Here is a 20,725-nt window from a genome sequence, read left to right on the forward strand (position 1 = left end):
AACTTATGTTACTATATATACTAGGTACACTGTGAATGATATTGGTTTGGAATTTAATTTCTAATTGTTAACCCTATTGATTATTGATTTACGGCGATAAACCCTTTCTAATAGCTCAAGAATACTACTATTAGCACAAATAAGTAATTGCCCAAAATTAGGTCGAATTTAATACAGTAGGTAGTATCTACCGAATGATTAACAAATGATAATGTAAATATTAAAAATGTTAAGTATATAATATTGTCTTCGGTTACCGCGATAGTTACTCATGAAATAAAACTATGAAAACGGATTATATCGCGTATATTGAATTTATTATAAATTCAATATACGCGATATAATCCGTTTTCATAGTTTTATTTCATGTTAAGTATAATTAAATCCAGCCATTTTACGACAGCATAACCAAATGTATTGTTTATATTTTACCAGCTTATTACACAGTAAAATTGTGTGAAAACAAGTGTTTTGTACAATAAGGTTTTGCTTCAAGGCCTGAATTTTGTAATCAAATTTTAGATTTGTTATGAGTCTCTCTCGCGTTATAGAACTTATTGTTTTGTGAATAAGAATCAAAATCGTATATTTTTGCACTTTTATTCAATTGGAGCATTATATAAATGATAATTTTTGTATATACGTAATTGTTTTGCTTAACATACAAGAGCCCGGATAGCTCAGTCGGTAGAGCATTGGACTTTTAATCCAAGGGTCCAGGGTTCAAGTCCCTGTCCGGGCGATTATTTTTGATAGCCAAAGTATAATGTGTGTCAAAAATGCCACGTTGTGGTGCCAGTGTGAATACTGTGAATGCACTTTAAGTACAGTCAGCAACAGGATAAGTAGCTGAGATATGATGCCTCTCCTCTTTTTTGTTGTGTTAATAGCATTATTATGATGTATTAGTATTTGAATCCCTTATTACTTATATTAACTACCCAAATTAAATACAGGTTAATTTGTTTAAACATCGGTACCAGTGTGTGTGTGCGTGTACGTGTGCGTGTGCGTGTGTGTGTGTGTGTGTGTGTGTGTGTGTGTGTGTGTGTGTGTGTGTGTGTGTGTGTGTGTGTGTGTGTGTGTGTGTGTGTGTGTGTGTGTGTGTGTGTGTGTGTGTGTGTGTGTGTGTGTGTGTGTAACTACTTGTATTATACTATGCATTGAGACTATATAAATACTATGTCTATGGTTCGAACGGTCAAAACGATTTGCTACTATGGAATTTATATAAAACGCACGCATGTGACGTCACGATCGAATTACCTACTCTTTATTGTTTTATACGGGGTTTTAAATGGAAATTGTGTCTAAAAATAACTGATGCCTACGTTTCTCTAATAATCTTATAGTGCTTTATTTCATGCATGTTGTAAAACAGTCCAATCCTCTTCTATTGTGTCGTGTGAGTCGTGTCGTGCGCACAATTTGTGACGCACATATAAAAACATCTTTATGATTTTGTATACAATTTTACCACTTTATGCAAGAGCCCGGATAGCTCAGTCGGTAGAGCATTGGACTTTTAATCCAAGGGTCCAGGGTTCAAGTCCCTGTCCGGGCGTCTATTTTGGTTTATCAATAAACAAAAAAAAACCGGCCAAGTGCGAGTCGGACTCGCGCACCGAGGGTTCCGTACTTTTTATTATTTGTTGCTATAGCTGCAACAGAAACACATCATCTGTGAAAATTTCAACTGTCTAACTATTACGGTTCATGAGATACAGCCTGGAGACAGACGGACGGACGGACAGCGGAGTCTTAGTAATAGGGTCCCGTTTTTACCCTTTGGGTACGGAACCCTTACAACTACGCGAATGCGCATTCGTGTCTGCGAATGTGTTAAGGAGTATTCTTATTGTTACTTTTGTTTTTTTTTTTACTATTACAGCCTGGTGACAGACAGACAGACGGACAGACAGACAGACGGACAGCGGAGTCTTAGTAATAGGGTCCCGTTTTTACCCTTTGGGTACGGAACCCTAAAAACGATAATTTTGTAAGATAACCTGTCGGTAATGACTGAAAGAAACGTTGGTATAAATATGCGGGCAGCACAGTTAATACAGTCATTACTACATCATTGATACTTGATACAATGTAGTTGATTGATTGATTGAAAATTAGCCAATGAAAATTGCCCGACTAAGTATTTAATTTTCTTTTTTTACACTAAGTTTACTGAGGTGTGGTTACAGAACCTCTAACTTCATTCGATAGCGTGACGAGCCTTCGCGTTTGCGTTATTTTTTTATGGGATTTTGAACAGCGCGCCAAGCGGGACCTTTTGGAAACTCAAAATCCCATATAAAGACACTTAAGAGAAAAGTGTAGGTACGTCACGTCACGTCGAATGAAATTTACACTAGGGGTACTGATGTGAAAGTTGCGGAAAGTATTCGAAAAGTTGGAAAGGCTTTCGGAAATATCGGGAAAATATCACAGTAAACAAAGAAATCATTTTGGAAATGGAAAATTTAAATCCCCGTACAAAAATATGAGAAATTTCCGAAAGTTTTCCACGTGGAAATTTCGCAATTTTAGAAACTTTTCGGTGGTACATCAGTAGGCGTAGTAGAACTATGAAGTAGCAAAGTCCAGTTTTAATGTAAGATCCTTGACCAGCGAACTATCTCAATTTAAAGAACTGTACTATACTATTAGTACAGTCAGGTGTAAAAATATAGGTGCATAAATCTACTCAAAAATGTGTCCCATAGCTCTTATGTCAGCGAATTAAGAACTATGGGACATATTTTTGAGTAAGTTGTCTACACCCATATTTTTTCACTTCACTGTACTTAATAAATATAATATATAGTTTATCGAGGAAGCCCTCAAGGGCGATAGTTGCTACTTTACTTGTAGTGCCATAAACATGCCCCGGCCATATTTATGTCCTTCCTACAGGCCCGAGGGACTAAATTAGTTGTCTATTAAGTCCGTAACTATGAAATTACAATATAATATGAATTGGACTTGGTTAATGTTGGGGCAATGATTTACTTTGGCGATATTGTTGGCAGTCGAGGCACTGTTATTCAATTTACTTAGTTATTACAGTCCTTTTGCATAAAAAGATAGTACGAAAAGTTGGCCAAGCAAATCTTGTCAGTGGAAAAAGTCGTGAAATCAAATTTTCTATGGGATGATACCCCTACACCTTCCCTTCCCCTTCTTCTTCCCTTCGCGCTTACATTTTTAAAATTTGCCGCCTTTTCTACTGCCAAGATTTGCTTGAACAACTATAGTTACTATAGGTACGTAATAAATAAAAGGGTAATCTTTTAACCTTGTTAACCTCTTGCCTGTGTATAATAATGACAAGGATCCTGTTTTAACACCTTCACTGCCGAAGTGTAACTCGTAATTAACCATAGTGATATTTTAAAGTCATCTTTTTGCATTTGATTGAATCCCCGGTTTTTAACCACCACACATATGGAAGGTTAAACGTCACCCCTTCTTATTTCGGCAAAAAAAGGTAACCAAAAGTAGGGTTACGGGGTAGGTCCACTTAACCCATTAGCGCCCATTGCACCTGGGTTAAAGCGTTTGATTCCATTTTAACAGCATTAGAAAAATGGTGGGTTCCCAAAAGTGGGTGTTACTTGTAGGCGCTAATGGGTTAAGGTTATCCTATGGTCCCTGTATGAAAAAATCTGACGATCGCAGTTGACTGAATAACATCGACTTCACATACTTAGGTAATAATTTATACATAAATGCTATTTGAGGTACGTATGTATACTGAGCACATTCTATACATTTCGTTGGTAGAATTCAATTTGGCAGTCCCATCTAATTGATCAAATTAAACAGACATCAAGACGATATTTTTTACTCTCTTCTACCTTAGGTTCTCTATAATATGCAGATCTTTCTGTCTCGAAGACTCAACGTAAGCATTTTTTTGTAATTATTCCATCAGACATTCCTATTTGCATTATCCAAACATAACGGTAAATTAATTCCACAAAAATAAATTTCTTTTATTCCAAGCAAGTGTTAAAAGCGAAAGATGAATATAGGAAATGCGCGCCAGCTAAGATTGTTCGGGAAATTAATTCAACCGCTCAACTCGCCTCCTAGCTGTTATTTATCGCCGCAAAAAATAACAAAATGCTTAAAATGGCTCCTAAGGACTTTTGGCGCAGTTGATAGTGTTAGAACAGTGTGGGACTATTGTGTCCGGCTTGAAGGAATAACATTTCTAAAATCGCGATTAAATTCGAAGCGGACACAGACGGAAGTTTTCTATTCTTTGCGATTTCCATAAAATGAAATCCCGGGGAACATATAAAAAAAAGTGACACATAGAGAAGAAGCGATTTAAAAGACTTTAGCCTGACGAAACCCCATGGTTTATTTAAGTAATTATTTATCAAAATTGTAATAACAGGTTTAACCCTGAGGAAGTGTTCCCATAGATTAGCGGCGATAAAATTCGCTGCGTTGTACCTACCAACAATACCTACAAAGATAGATAATAAAGGTGTTCGAATGTTATAAACTTATGAACAACTCTTATTTATCGGCAGCATGCCAAAGGGGCCACATTTTCTAGATATATTTAGGTTTTATTTAGTGATTAGTTTTAATTTAGTTTTGTTATTTCTATCAATAAATATTAACTTACGCTTATTGAACATCTCGCTTATTAAATACCTATTGTACAACATGATTGCAAATAAGGAACTTGAACTATTTATTAACAATCAGACATCTTTAAAAGTTCTAACGAATAGGTAACTATTCTGTGTGATCGCTTGCTGATTGGCATTATGTCGACTGTGTTCGTTAAGCCCGCTTCACTTGGGGTGAAAATATCGTTGCATCTATTAGTTTTTCGGCTAACTTAAGTTGCACGACGTTTAAGACGTCAAGCGTGCTTAAAATGGGAAAGGATGAAAAACATTCTTGATATTATTTAGGCGTAAAAACTGTCGACTTAATTAAAATACATACAATGCCTCGCATTTATACTTATACTTAACTATTACAGGTCCCAGGTAACAGCGCCTGGTGTTTTACGTAGTTCATTTTATTCTTGAATAAAATGCACTACGAAACTACTTAAGTACATGAAGTACTTAAGTAGTTTTATTTGGTGCGCATAAGAAGTGTTGATTTGAGATGAGTATTGTTTGCACGAAAAATATACAACACATTTTACTTCTTAGTAGCTAAATAAGCATATTTTCTCGATATTCAAATTCGAAATACATACTTAATTAGGTAGGTACTTGAATGTAATCTTTCGCATGTGCTGGTGGTCAAAAATCATGAGTTCAAACCTCGGTCGCACCGAATACCTAGAGCAAAAAAAAACAGTGGCGTAGCTAGGGGGGGCTGGGGGGGGGGGGGGCAAGTGCCCCGGGCGCCATCCAAGAGGGGGCGCTAAAATGGGCAAAAGGCAGCAGCAGGGAAACTTTTGTCAGTCGTCAGGGGGCGCAAATTTGGTGACTGCCCCAGGCGCCACAACCTCTAGTTACGCCCCTGAAAAAAACGTTCTCCACAAAAATTATTACCTATGTTCCAGAGAGGACAATGAGGACTACGTTTGTATGAAAAGGCGATTTCACGCGGGTCCTCTACTTTCGTCTTAAAGCGGCCGTCAACGGCCGCTATGAAGACTCAAGAGTGGTCACGTTTTTGAATTTGTTGCCCGTCTCTTTCCCACACATGAATACTTCACACAGGTAGGTAATATATGGCTTCCCTTTTGCACACTTCAATTTTTTTAAGCATAAGCATCATTCTGGATCTAGAATATCTAGATCTGTGGTTTTCACGTGGTTTTATCTCGGACGACACTATTATTGACGGGGTATTTAAATTTAAAAAACATGCGAATAGTGGATTCGCCGCGTCTTTAATATATATGTAATTAAATCATTAACCACAGTAGTGAATCATTCACTTTAGCATAGCCAGGAGGTTCCGTTGTTACACTTGTTACCAGCTGTATCTACCTACTTACCGATCATGATACATTCCTCTTAAGTCTAAGGACTCCAAATAATACACCAAAACTCAGCTTTACATCACGCTTTGCATTTTTTATGTAAAATGTGACCGCTTGTATTGTGTAACGCCAGCGAATGTAGATACTTGTGTAGGTTCATAGGTTTTATCTCTGGCTATTATAATATTGCCAGGGGTTTACTTTAACTAGTTTAATTGCGTTCGTTTTTGTAGGTAAGTATATTTTATAGTTTGTGTGTTTTATTTTATTTCTAGGTTTAACTTTACCTGTTAAATTAACATCTATTACTTATTCTCCGGATAAACCTAGTCATTTAATATAAAAAAAAAAGTTTAATTATAAAAAAAACAAGCTATGAGATTCGCCGCATCTTTAATATGTAATTAAATCATTAACCACTTAGTAGTGAATCATACGTTTTAGTGTCTACCATAAACCGTCGTTGTTACCAGCTGTATCTACTTACCGATCATTATAGTAACTCAACACGAGTGGCAGTAATGCCCCATGCCAGACCCCCATAAAACCGTGGGTTATAGTCCAGTCAATAATAAATGATACCCTTAAAACCCCCATCCATTTTTTGGACTTAGAGATTTTCGTAATCTATGAAAACGTCGTAAGTATATGCAACATTTTAAGCCATTTAGAGTTGGACCAAGCTAACTCTGCGTTGCATTTACAATGACAAAGTGTAGCCGTGCCATCATCAATGCTAAATTTCTATGAAAATATGAATTTTATGACGACGGGAAGTGTCGCTTTATATTGAAGTCGGTGTAAAATTAGCTTAAGACATTTCACTTCATGCTTCACCCGATGGGAATATGCACCTATACCTTCCCTAAAAACAGATAGGTTATTGGACTTATAGGATAGGATAGATATATGAGTAAATAAAATTCTTCGAGAAATAATTTAAATCACGATAAGTCCAGTCATAAACTTGAGTTAATCGTTATCTCATTTTGACCTCCATTGACTGGTCTACTTAGGTTATTGGACTAAGGTGTTACCGACTGCCTATATGCATTAACTTTACAATGTAACAAAACATTACATTCCCTAAGGCGTGATATTCTCATTATACTAACTAGACACATCTTTACAATCTCTTATGTAACGCAAATGTAACGGTGACATAAGTTTGAAATTCGAATAAAACAGGTTTTTAGGGTTCCGTACCCAAAGGGTAAAAACGGGACCCTATCACTAAGACTCCACTGTCCGTCTGTCTGTCACCAGGCTGTATCTCATGAACCGTGATAGCTAGACAGTTGAAATTTTCACAGATGTATTTCTGTTGCCGCTATAACAACAAATACTAAAAAGTACGGAACCCTCGGTGGGCGATTTTTTTTTTACGGTTGAGCATAAATTATCCTTCAAGCTATTCTTATCGGCGCTGAAACGACCCAATTGCTTTTATATTACGTATTCGTGATGCAATCGTTAGCCCGCTTACGTATTTTATGGTGGAAGGCAATAAAGAATTTGGACACGATTCAACATGCCCGGATAGCTCAGTCGGTAGAGCATTGGACTTTTAATCCAAGGGTCCAGGGTTCAAGTCCCTGTTCGGGCGGTATTTTTGTATCGATTGAATATTACTCAGAATAACGTTAAGACGGAAAGTAGAGGACCCGCGCGAAATCGTCTTTTCGTACAAACGTAGTCCCCCATTTTCCTCGCTGGACATTATTATTGAAAATATTTTGACACAATTTGTGCCACATTTTGTGCATTTTGCTACAGCTATGCCCCTACGTCTGATTTTTTTCGAATTTTTAATTATTATAAAAGTTAGAAGCATTTAAAAATGTGTATGAAATCTGTATGAAAAATATTTTCCATAATGTCAATATTCAGAGAGGAAAATGGCGACTACGTTTGTATGGAGAAGCGGCCGTCCCCTTTCCTCTTAACCGCTAACTTAATTTGGCATTTGTAACTTATTCAAAATATTTAAAAGAGGCATTTGGTCAACAAACCAAATTGTCGGTAAATAAGAACAAAAAAAAACTATACTCAACCTTTCTTTTTGGGTGCTAGTACTAGTGTAAGACAAAGATAGTACGATTATCACTGTCTATGTATTGTTTGAAATCAATGGCGTAGCATAAACTAATCTAGCCGTGGGCGAAATCGCATCAGCGAGGCCCTTTTCTTTCACTGTGCCCGAAGGGGCCTTGTGCGAGGCCCCCCTAGGGGCGCGAGGACGCGGGCGACGGCCCACTTCGCCCACGCCTAGCTACGCCACTGTTTGAAATGAGACAGTCCTTTGACAAACTATACTTACTCTTTGATACATACGGCGTTATTCATAAACTATTCATAAACGCGTTACTGGCCTGAATTAGCTAGAATCGTTAGATTTTTATCTGTCATTTTGACTTATGTATTTGTATAAGAAAGGAATAGGAAAATTTATTTAATTTAAAATTTTATTGCACAAAAGGAAAACTTATCGTACAAAAAGGCGGACGTAATGCCAAAAGCAATATCTACCAGTTAATGTAATATAACTAATATAAAATAATAATAAAAGGTATAATCTCAAATAACCAAAAAAAACTCGTTACATAACTTACATGTTTGTAGAATAACTTAAAACGTACGTACGTAGCGGCCCCCTTTTTTAAATATCTATTGTTAAATTTTAATAATCACAATTATTTAGCAGTGGCGCTAGTGAGCACGTTGATGGGCTCTTAAGGAATTAAACGATTTTAACCCCTCGTATGCCGCCTGTCAAATTTGATCATTGAAAAGTGACCTTGATATTAAAACAATAGATTTAAATTGCCACGCACGGATCCTTATCATACACAGACAGACAAGAGGTTAATGGCAAGGCTTGGTAACCCCGAAATAGCCCCATAATTTTTCAATTATTTTATGCTCTTTACTTAGGACTGAATCATGTATTATTTAGGTAACAACTTCGTATTATTAGATTGTCCCATTAAAAATGAAATAATAAACCAAAGAACGAAATGGAACGTAATAATACCGGTATTGGTTAACGGTAAATGAAATAAATAGTTATTATTGTAACTAATAATAATAAATTTAAAAATTACTAAATGAAACAACTAATTTAAATGTAGTTAAGTGTATTAGCAACGTTGGTACATGGGATTACTGGATAATACTGTCGTGGAGTAAGTAACATGAGAACACGCCGCAACAATTACATATAGTGTTCGTTAAATATCATTAGTAAAAAAGAATTATATCACCAATAAAAACGTGCGTCGTCGCCTACGTACCTTACCATATAACTCTTTAAAACTATTACACCTATAAATTCAACTGATTACTCAAATACTACAGATAAATAGAAAATGTGAGCATTCATACAGTTAGGATTTTTTTACTTAAAGTATATACACCGAATGTGGTCGGTTTGTTCCAAATATTCAATTTTTGAATACGCTTCAACAGATACAAAACTTCGTACTAATAATACTATTAATTAATAGCTACAACATTTTTTCTAGTACCCAATTACCGATACACAGTCAAAAATTAAAAAGAAAGTAAATATAACGAAAAAATACTAAAATTTGTGATAATTAAATGTATGGTAAAGATTTCCAAATCTTAATTCCTTATATGAGTCTTGTTTAGTGGTTCGCAAATCCTTTTATTCGATTATTTACCAAACAAATTGTATGAAATATAATTGTAATTGCAGCCATACAAATATCCACAATTTTGTGGTAGTAACTTATACTATAGGCCTTCTATAAATGGCTTATTCAATCGATATCATACGAGTAAAATAAGGAAACAAAAGGAAACAAAAAAGAAAAAAACAAAAACATAAAAAAATCATTCATTTAATTCTCTGTGAATTGTGTATAATATAATAATTATTTTCAATCATAATGTATCTTTATATAAGACAAATATTTTCTATTAAAATCTACGTACAACATGACATAAGAGAAACTATCATTCACTATCAGCTACGTCGCAACGACAAACGAAGACTGCACTCTTTAAATAATTTTCAATATAATTTTTTAAATAAAATATAAATAATCGAGTATTACTGTTCCAACAACTCTATATCTATGGTTGACCATAGACATTTTAATATATTTTCTTCGTGGTGTAACACTAGATAGAACTCCATTAGAATCTATGCGCACGGACATTTCTTGATGCGGTAAAGTCAAAACGGTTAGGATAAGACAATATTTGCCCTCATAAATCCGCTTGCAAAGTTCTAAAGGTGAAACTACAATGACCTAAAAATACTATATAAACTTATAGAGATCTTCTGCAAAGTGAAAGTGATAACAAGAACTAATCTTCTACAGCTGGGAAACCTAGTTAAAAAAATATAAGTGATCTATACAACAAGCCCTACTTAGGGTGGTTTATTCCAAGTATACATTATTCCATTAAAATTATAAATCATCTTCAATGATATCTACAATGGAAGCTGTCCGAGATAACTTAAAATTACGTTGCGATTTGACCATGCCGCCATTATGTCAAATATAGATTAGTGACATACGTTTTGATATAAGTTATAAAAAGTTAGGGCACTATTTAAATAATGTAAAATTGGACAATGCCCTTAAAACTAAATACCATCAAAATTTAATGAAGTATCTTGTCGATTAAATATTTATCCTTACATCTAGTTAGAAAGAAAGTATAAAAAGTAGAAATGATCATAATTCAAGCTTCATAGAAGCTATGTTGCCCTGGCAAGTGTATTGTAATGATGAAAAAGAAACGTTGTACATTCACTTACATTTATAATAAAAATATACAAAAACACTTACATACATGGGTACTTAAAACATATAATGCACTGGATGAGGGTAGTTTTGTACCAGTCAGTCATGTGGTTGTCTCAGGAGACGTAGAAATGCATTATTGTGCAAATATGTGATTTTTTTATAGAAAAAGAAAAAAGTTCTCACAAAAATCTCTTAAATTTATGGCCTATGATTAACTAAAATAATCCTAGTTTAATTATTAATGAAAAATAAATAGTTAAATGCTATATAGATAAAACTAACACCATAGACGGAGGGAAGTCAACCGAAAGTTTTAAAGCATTTTCTCTCGAAATAACTAAGAGAAGCTCGCCTCTGGGCCACCCCACACTAGCGTCGTCTTTTGAGCGTCGTCGTCTAGTCAGCGCTATGGAAAATGGTGTCGCTGCGCAGTTGCGCCAACGTTGCGTCGAGCAGCAGCCATAGAGTTGATTAGACGCAGACGCTCGGGAGACGCTAGGGTGGGGTGGTTCTTACGAGTTACGAATGCTTCGAGCACATTAAAATTATCTCTTAATATCAAAATAAATTGCATTTTATGTTATTTTACTATAATTGTCATAATAATGGAGAGCTTCGGATTGTTTGTCGCTGGTAGCATTCTGATTCTACTCTGAATAATAGAATACGAAAGATTGTTTTTAAATCTTATAATAACAGTAAGAGAGCCAGAATGTTCCGCAGCGAATTAATACTATTTGAACTAAACTTGCCACAACTTAATGTTATAGAAAAACTTTAGGCAACTTTACCTTCGGGAAACAGATACGAGTAAGACTAAACTTTCGACGCAAGTAGCAGTAAGAGGTGGCATCTGATTAGCTTCACTAGATGGCTCTGATATCATTCAATACATTTTTATGTGACTCAATTGTTAACATTTTTGACTTAGCATTTGAAACATTTTTAGTTAGGTTTAAAATTGACGAGGCCCAGAGTATAAATAAAGTTTTTCTATAACAGTTAAGCCTTGTTACAATTCTTCGGTTAAAATCAGGCTACCAATTTATTTCGAAGCTTACACAACATCGTACGCCTATATCGCTACGTTAAGACGGATAATCCTTAAGTATATCATAGGACAATAGACACCTATATTACAATTACTCTTAGGTTGTGGAATGGATACAAAATATTACAAAAAACCTATTTATAGTCACTATTCGGTGTTGTAAGGACTAAGGTGGACATGACCGATTTTGGTTAAAACAGACAAAAGAATACTAAAACTCGTAAAGTATTGTTGTCGCAAATTTGACAGCAGATGGCGCTGTACGACATTATGTATTACGCTTTTGTCAAGCGCTAGCAATGACAATCTTTTGCAGTACTTTCCGCTTATTAGTATTTATTTATCTATGGTAATAATTGAATGTTTGTTGTATAATTTTCATAATACGTTCATGTTATGTATATTATATTCATTTATGTAGTTTTTAATACGCGTTTAATATTGAAATGTGGATTACAATTTTGTCTAATATTTAATGTTTTGAAGCTGCATAAACGAGGTTATTTTACCCTTACAGCTGCCAAGTTTTGTCATACTAGGAAAAAATATTTTCTCCAAAAACAACACAAAGTAGGAATAGCAATTCATATTCCAATATTAAATACGTATTTGTATATTAATATCCGCCTTTAAAATAAATCTTACCTAACGGTTGAAAGGACTTATCTCTAGTCCGTTCACGGCCCCAATAGAAAAAACACAACAGCTACATGAAAACCCTGAGTTTACACAACATCCAATGGCACGACTATATACATGGGGAATTGACATGATCTCATAAAAAACGGCGCTATCTTACTTAGGCCATCGTGAATTATGTGCTTAGAATAATAACGGCTAGAAACCTAGTCCCATAGCATCCTGTTAAAAAGTGAAGTCTAAATAAGACCATCACATTCTGAGCGAGGTACATTCACCATGAGATATCGATATATCTGATCCATCCAACTCACAGCGGGGATGTAGCAAGCTTTAAAATGGCGCTTCAGAACGTTTTTATACCGCAGAAGCTGTCTACCGTGGCTACATTTCATTTGGTAGAACGCTTGGAATCACTACACTCCCGCAACTCGCCCTTCGGCCTCACTTTAAATTACTGGAGGTTGCACGCGGAGTCGGGGTGAAGGTTCCGGGCCTTCGGCCCTACGCTGGGGTCGGCCTTCGGCCTCCCGATTTTTTGCTTTGTTCCGCTCCGTGTTTGGATCCGCTCCGATGAGCGGCCAAGCTGTTCCCAAATATCTGAGCACATCTATTATCAAGACGTTAAGAGCCAACAGGAGCCGAGACCAAACTCAATTTTGAGATTTGAAAGAGAATATCGTCGTCGCGCTGACGGGGGCGGTACCGCGTACCGAGGGACTATCCCAGTGTGTGTGGTGCACGCACACCGACGCGCACGTTATTTGCGCTCCTCGCCGGCCTCACGCCGCTCGCGTTTTTAGTAACTAAATTCAATATCCTTCTACAACCTGCAATCTAATTAACATTTCGAGTTACAGAATAGTAAAAAAACATAACACAACATGGACATACAAGAAAACATTGTTGTATAAAAACATACAAGATAACGGCTGTTAAATTAATCCAATTAAATATTTTTAAATATGATAAACAAAAATATTAAATTATAGTCGTGAGTATTTTAAAAGTAAAACTCCCTTATACCTTGATTTTAAACAAAGTATTTTACTTATAACTTACTTGGTTCGTATGAATTAGTGACATACCTAATTAAAAAAGAAAGCTATAACTCCCTCGGGAAAAATATAGGTCTTTTCCCTTCAGTACACCTGCATGAAATAAGATCTTTTCGAGCAAGCGTCTTGAAAAACAAATTTGCCGCTCTCCGGCTCCGTTGAATAGAAAAAAAGAAAGCCTCAGGTTAGATAAAATTATCATAATAAAGAAACATGTGACATGTGATATTTCTTACTTTGATGTAATTAATTATACAGTTTTATTGATGGTCCGTTTTTTTATTTATGTGTCAGATTTTGATAAAAATAGGTATAAATTGAAGAGCTCCTAATTCTGATCGGAATAAATATGAAACCCAATAAATAAATAAATAATAATAAATATTAAATCAATATATATAATTATAGGACATTCTTACACAGATTGACTAAGTCCCACGGTAAGCCCAAGGAGGCTTGTGTTATGGGTACTCAGACAACGATATACATAATATATAGGTATAAATACTTAAATACAAATAGAAAACACCCATGACTCAGGAACAAATATCTGTGCTCATCATATCATATCATCGAACCCAGGACCATCGGCTTCACAGGCAGGGTCACTACCTCCTAGGCCAGACGACCGGTCGTCGCCCAATATTTTGGGACAATAGTCTAGTCTACAAAAGGTTCAAGGTGGTGAAAAAAATAGTGTAAGCTGTTCGCATAAAAAAACCGCAAATCGATGTACAGGTTAGCCGTTTGGTACACGTATATACTAGTCAAAACAAAAATTTTGACCCGCAGTTCCTAAAAAAAAATCCCTTAGGAGGGGAGTGCTGAAACCTTTTTTTGTATAAAAAAAAACTTTTTTTTAAACCTATCGTATACTTCTCATCTATCATACGAAAGGGCTTTTTGAAGCGATTCTGAAAATATACCACATCATTGCATTTTAGCCATTTTTAGGGTTCCGTAGCCAAATGGCAAAAAACGGAACCCTTATGGATTCGTCTTGTCTGTCTGTCTGTCGTCCGTCCGTATGTCACAGCCACTTCTTTCCGAAACTATAAGAACTGTTGAAACTTGGTAAGTAGATGTATTCTGTGAACCGCATTAAGATTTTCACTCAAAAATAGGAAAAAAAAAATTTTAGGGGTTCCCCATACTTAGAACTGAAACCCAAAAATTTTTTTTTTCATCAAACCCATACGTGTGTGGTATCTATGGATAGGTCTTCAAAAATGATATTGAGGTTTCTCATATATTTTTTTTCTAAACTGAATAGTTTGCGCGAGACCGAGAGACACTTCCAAAGTGGTAAAATGTGTAACCCCCCCTCTAACTTCTAAAATAAGAGAATGATAAAACTGAAAAAATATATGATGTACATTACCTTGCCAACTTTTACCGAGAACTGGTTTGAACGAGATCTAGTTAGTAGTTTTTTTTTAATACGTTATAAATCGTAAACCGCAATTTACCTTTCACTCACGTTTCACATAAAAATACATTGTTTAAATTGTGTAATGTACGGAACCCTCGGCGCCCGATTCCGATTCGCACTTGGCCGGTTTTTTCTTAAATTGAAAGAAAAAGAATTTTCAAAACATACCAAGTTTGGGCTCCTCCAGATACGATATGGCTGATTTTTTTTGTACAAATGATACGTGATATCCTCATATGTAACCCCAAAAAAGCAATTAAAAATTTATTTAGTTTTTTTTTTTTTTTTCAATACAAAGTGACACAGTTCTACTTAACCTTTTAACTTGACCCCAAACTTGGTGTGTTTTGAAATTCTATTTGTTTTAATTTACAAAAAAATGGCTAAAATGTAATGATGTGGTATAATTTTAGAATCGCCTCAAAAAGCCCTTTCGTATGATACCACACACGATAGGTTTTTGGAAAAAAAAATATGTTTTTTTTTTTTCATACAAAAAAAATGTTTCAGCATACCCCTCCTAAGGGATTTTTTTTAGAAACTGCGGGTCAAAAATTTTGTTTTGACCTCTTAGTATGCGTGTGCCAAACGGCTAACCTGTACATCGATTTGCGGTTTTTCTTTGAAATTGGGCTTGTACGGCTGCCACTAATAGAGATACTAACTCCTAAAAATACGTATGATACCTCATTGGATTCAGAATGATGTCTAGAAAAATGTACTCGAAGCGTTTATTCCCACATAAAAAAAGTTCAAAGCTATTAACAAAAAACGGCCAAGTGCGAGTCGGTTCCGTACCATTACGCAAAAAACGGCAAAAAATCCCGTTTGTTGTTTGGAGCCCCACTTAAAAAAATATTTTATTCTGTTTTTAGTATTTGTTGTTATAGCGGCAACAGAAATACATCATCCGTAAATATTGCAACTTTTTAGCTATCACGGTTCACGAGATACAGCCTGGTGACAGACGGACAGGCAGATTGACAGACAGACAGACAGATATTATTTTAAAGGTATTAAATATTCTTTTAAAAATTAGGAAATAATATGTTGTATTTAAAACATATCATGGAATATACTACGGTTATAAATTGATATTATGTAAAGTAATTTTTTCAACAAGTTAGGCAATTATTAAGTAACCACATTTTTTTCGAACTTTCGTCTTTGTTGTAAATTAAAAAAAAAGAAAATAATTGGCGTAAAAAGTATTTCGCCTCGTGGAGCCCCTTTCATCAGATCACGTCACAAAAGTTTTAATAAAATTAATACTTTGTTTAAAATAAATTTTTGAATAATAGTGAAAATTGTAAAATATAAAGCAATATAATAATACGTACTTAGAACTGATACTTTTCTAAATAAAGAATGAATAAACTAAATTGTGTAATTAATTTTTAGTGCAAATCACCACAATTTGCTTCTAAAGAGCAAATCTGTGACCAAAAATTATATATAGTTTTAATTTTTCGTTCGTATATTCAGATTTGTGTATGAAAATGTGAAACTATTATTTCTAAAATAAATTATTCGTCCCTAATTTACACAAAATTTATACCAAATTTGATCTCATATCAAGAGATAGGTAGAAATAGAGGCAAACTGGACCGCAGAAGCCGACTTTTCCCCTCCCTTTTTGGGGGGTAGCCAGGACTTAATCTCGTAGCTAGTGCGTCAGCTCAGCTTTGTATGAACCAAGGAATAATAAATACCTATAGTGTTAAACGATATCCCCTGAGGCCAAAGTGCATACTCACTTTACTTACTTTGCCTACTAAGAGGCAAATCGCGACTTTGTTATGGTTTATCGATAACTTATCACATCACTAGATTATCGACTTTCAATGTCGACTATTGCCCATCACTTTTCTGTCCGTGTACGTATTTAGAAACTTGACCCCGCCCCTAAAATTAGTGCGATAAGGACAACTGCAGCTTAGGCGAAAAATCCTGCGTAAAAATCTCAAAAATCGAGGTTTCGTACTCGACTGTTTCCTCCTCCAAAACTTAAGCAATCGTAACCAAATTTGGAAATCTAAATGATTATGAAATTGTCTGTGTCGGACTGTTTTGATTTTTTGGCTAATTGATACCAGTTTTGAATACCACGCCTCTCATTGCGGCATAGTCAGTGAGGCCATTTTTGGCCATGTTTGAAGGGCTCTAGCGCCTTAAAAAACAAAAATGTCAAAAAAAGCAAAACACACCGACACAGATATTGACAATATTAATCTGTGTTGAAAAAATCATTCCTCTAGCTTCAAAAACCAGGGAGGAAACAGTCGAGTACGTTTGTATGGAGAAATGACCACTCCTGTTGGCTCTTAAAGGCCATGTTCAAATATTTTTGAACACGTTGGCCGTTCCGATATGTCTAATGACGACTGTACAATGTATGAAAACCTGGTCATACATAGTAATAATAACTTCACTACGGTTGCCATCATTTATTTCTAGGCATTATTATTCTAAGTTGTTATCGCAAATAAAACAGTGCCTAATACTACCTGTTTGTCTTTAAGCGACTTTTAAAACGTAATTTACATATATTCATATTTTCTGACAGTTCCATGATTTAAATGATTTTACGTATATCAATAAAATGAATTATGATTTCGATAACGTACGTTGGTATAATAGTTTAGAAAAGACACCAACGGTTCATTTTATTGAATAATCGTAAAACCATGCGTCATTGCACGTTCGCTGATTAAAAAAAACACAGAACAAAACGGTCATAGAGGCGAAACACTACATAATATTCAATGCATTTATAATAATTACAATAAATGCTTGTGCAAGATACTCTCATATGTAATATAAATTACAATTCTTTCAAGATCGTGAGAATAACTTGAATAAACCGCTGCAACAAAGTTTGTATTTTTATAAAATGGCACTACATTTATACTTATCGTTTACGTTTGAATACTGTTAGATATTGGCGAGAACAGAAATTGTAACTTGTGCAAGGGGGAGTCGAGAGTCGACCATAGAAGTACAGTTGAGTTCAGAATTCGAACATAGATACTAACATGTTTATCAACATGTCGCAGACCGTCTATTATGAATTTATGAGGGCTGCGTTTGATGGAATGTCAAGTATTGAAATTGTCTATGCTTGTGTATTTGGCTGCGATACAGTGGCTTTTATTTGAATGACCCGAACAGCTGCTTTTGGATTGGTTCTTGGCTGATTCTGATGACAGCTCGAAAGGGGCTGGCATCCTGAGAGGAACCGTCAGTCAGATTTGAATTGGAAAGTGTCGCAGTCAACCTCACTACATTCCTATTATTTGTATTTTTATCAATTGTATCGTTTAGCTATGGCATTCATCGAGTATCATTAATCTATGTGATCGTTTATCCAACGCCGACATCAGAAGTGGGTTTGTTCCTTATAGGAAGAGTGCATGAATGTGTGTGTGGGTGCGTGGATGTGTGTGTGTGTAGGGGGCAACACAGAAGTTAGGTATTCATTGGTGCGAAGCATAATGTCATGTCTTTATTTTTAGATTTAAGCCACTAGATGGCAGACCCTACTACGCGCAATAGAGCGTGCGTGAACTGTAGGGGGCAGCACCTGCTAATGGCGTTAATTATTAAAGTTTTCTATTCAGGTCACGAGGTGGCAGACCCTCCACAAGCATGGTCTCTACATGGAGTATCGGTACTTCTTCGTAAGGATAGGCATCCTCGAAAACAAATACTTAATATAAAGATTTGTGATACAATGGTATTTTATCCTTGTTAGTAGTAAAAATTGTTATGTGTGTAAAACATACTCAGATAAATAATATCGTGGTTACAGCAAGTTTTATTTCAGCAGTTTTAACAGTAACGTAACAGTTACCGACGAAGAGTTACTATTATTTCAATAAATGCCTCACTTCAAGCGTTTATTATAATTTGTCTTATTATAATTTTCAGCCCCACCAGTAGGACCCTTCTTGCAACTTTAATTTAGCGCCACACATTAAACTTTACCGCGCTCACATTAACGTTGATTTTAGTGTGCACCTGCACGTCTAGGCGTTTCATCAGCCGGCCGTTGGGGTTGCCCATTCAAGCGTCTATTATAATTCGATCCGAGTTGAGCGCACTAACGACTGCTAAACGGTATGGGCATGGTCGCCTGCACGCTTTGGAGGTTCATGGGCCAGCCGTTGGGGTTGCCCGTTAAGTTTTTATAACTCCCAAACACCGCAAATGTCCGACTCCCCTTTACACTAACCGCTACATTTTATACTTTACCACCATGCACGAAGGCTCAATTTAGAGTGTGAAAGCAAGTTACCCCAACGATCGACTGCTGGGCGGCATGGGCATGGAAGCCTGCACGCCTTGGAGGTTCATGGGCCGACCGTTGGGGTAACCCAAGCGTCTATCATAATTAATTTGTCTGTGATACTCTCTACTCGACTCCCCATTACACTAACCGCCACACTTTAAACTTTACCACCCCACATTAAGGTTGATTTTAGAGTTACCCCCACGATCTATCTTGAGCGCACTAGCGACTGCTGGGTGGCATGGGCATCGAAGCTTGGACGCCTTGGAGGTTCATGGGCCGGCCGTTGGGGTTGCCCATGCCGAGACCGTCTTGGTAGTTGTTCACGTCCATCGTTGGGGCGTCATCGTTCTGGAAGTAATGGTTCTGTTAGTACTGAGGTTGTGGATGCGTCTATACGCTCTACCCTAAAGTAAAGCGTTCCACACCGCTGTTGACTTTTGTGGAGCAAGACTATGCCACACTGTTGAGACCCTAATGTTACCGTGTTGCAGTGTTGCTCCACAATAGCTAACTGCGATGTGGATGCACCTTGTGATAAAACGAGGAATAGGCTTCAAAGATTTTATAATTATTACAAGGAAGACCTGAAGGGCAACACGCACATTAACATAAGTTTAGTATATTATAATGTCATGAACATAAAAAAAAATCAAGACTAATAACACCGAACAAAATTACATTAAAAGGCAGTCCGTTTATTTTGACACAAAAAGGTACATTGGTGTTAAATTAACCTTTTCGACGCCGTGTCAAACACAAAAGCAGTCATCCAGACGCCACGTCACTAAAGCGTCAAAACTGAAATTGAACTTTATGCACATGCATGTAGGTCTATGTTGCTCTGTGGTCTATGACCGATTAATCGGTCCTTGGCGTTAAACCTACGGTGCGTATATATCGATCATTGGCGTCCAAAAGGTTAATGACTTATTTTTACTGATATTACGTATATTTTGTTGGCTTCGAGATAAATAACTAAATATTACATTCTGCCTGGATATTCTGCGACTATTGTGATACGAATTACTAATTGAATATACACATAGCATAATTAACATAGCAAAATATATGTAATTACCTACACTTTTAATGAGTTTATGAGTTATGACTATGATTGTTCAGTAGCGTCGTCAGTGCAGATTAGTATGTAATGTCGAACATGACTTAATATAGTTAACGATGAGAATCTTGCATATGATCAAACGCACGATATACGCAAATCTTACAAATTCCACAAGTGCATTAACATATTCACAATAGAACCACAACCCATTTTGCATATAAAACAAAGCGTGCGTAGCTGCTACCCGCCGCTTAAAAGAAAATTTTACTATATTTCAGTTCAATACACAGATTTTTACAATATCAGTCATTATTGAAACATAATGCAAATAAATGACAAATCTTAAAATTTACTTCAAAGCTGCTGGAAGCTAGAAACAATAGTTACCTAGAGCTCGATTACCATTGGCTCGCCTAATTTTTAGGGCAATGACCAC

At 35.9% G+C, this 20,725-nt stretch overlaps 1 protein-coding gene and 3 non-coding genes across 4 annotated transcripts in view; 3 read left to right on the forward strand and 1 right to left on the reverse strand.

Moving 5' to 3' along the window:
- The first annotated feature begins 669 nt into the window (after positions 1 to 669).
- Positions 670 to 742, forward strand: Trnak-uuu (transfer RNA lysine (anticodon UUU)). Its single transcript has one exon. It is a non-coding gene; the product is annotated as a tRNA-Lys (tRNA).
- A 749-nt stretch (positions 743 to 1,491) lies between these two features.
- Positions 1,492 to 1,564, forward strand: Trnak-uuu (transfer RNA lysine (anticodon UUU)). The gene has a single exon. It is a non-coding gene; the product is annotated as a tRNA-Lys (tRNA).
- A 5,937-nt stretch (positions 1,565 to 7,501) lies between these two features.
- On the forward strand, positions 7,502 to 7,574 carry Trnak-uuu (transfer RNA lysine (anticodon UUU)). Its single transcript has one exon. It is a non-coding gene; the product is annotated as a tRNA-Lys (tRNA).
- Positions 7,575 to 9,818: 2,244 nt separating this feature from the next.
- Positions 9,819 to 20,725, reverse strand: part of LOC134751452 (catenin delta-2) — a 68,039-nt gene continuing 57,132 nt past the window's right edge. Inside the window, exon 20 of the mRNA XM_063686860.1 lies at positions 9,819 to 19,574. Coding sequence (XP_063542930.1) covers positions 19,446 to 19,574 — 129 coding nt within the window. The 3' untranslated portion in view covers positions 9,819 to 19,445. The remainder of the gene's footprint in view (positions 19,575 to 20,725) is intronic.

This window comes from Cydia strobilella, chromosome 22 (genome assembly GCF_947568885.1).
Source record: "Cydia strobilella chromosome 22, ilCydStro3.1, whole genome shotgun sequence".
NCBI classification, from domain to species: domain Eukaryota; kingdom Metazoa; phylum Arthropoda; class Insecta; order Lepidoptera; family Tortricidae; genus Cydia; species Cydia strobilella.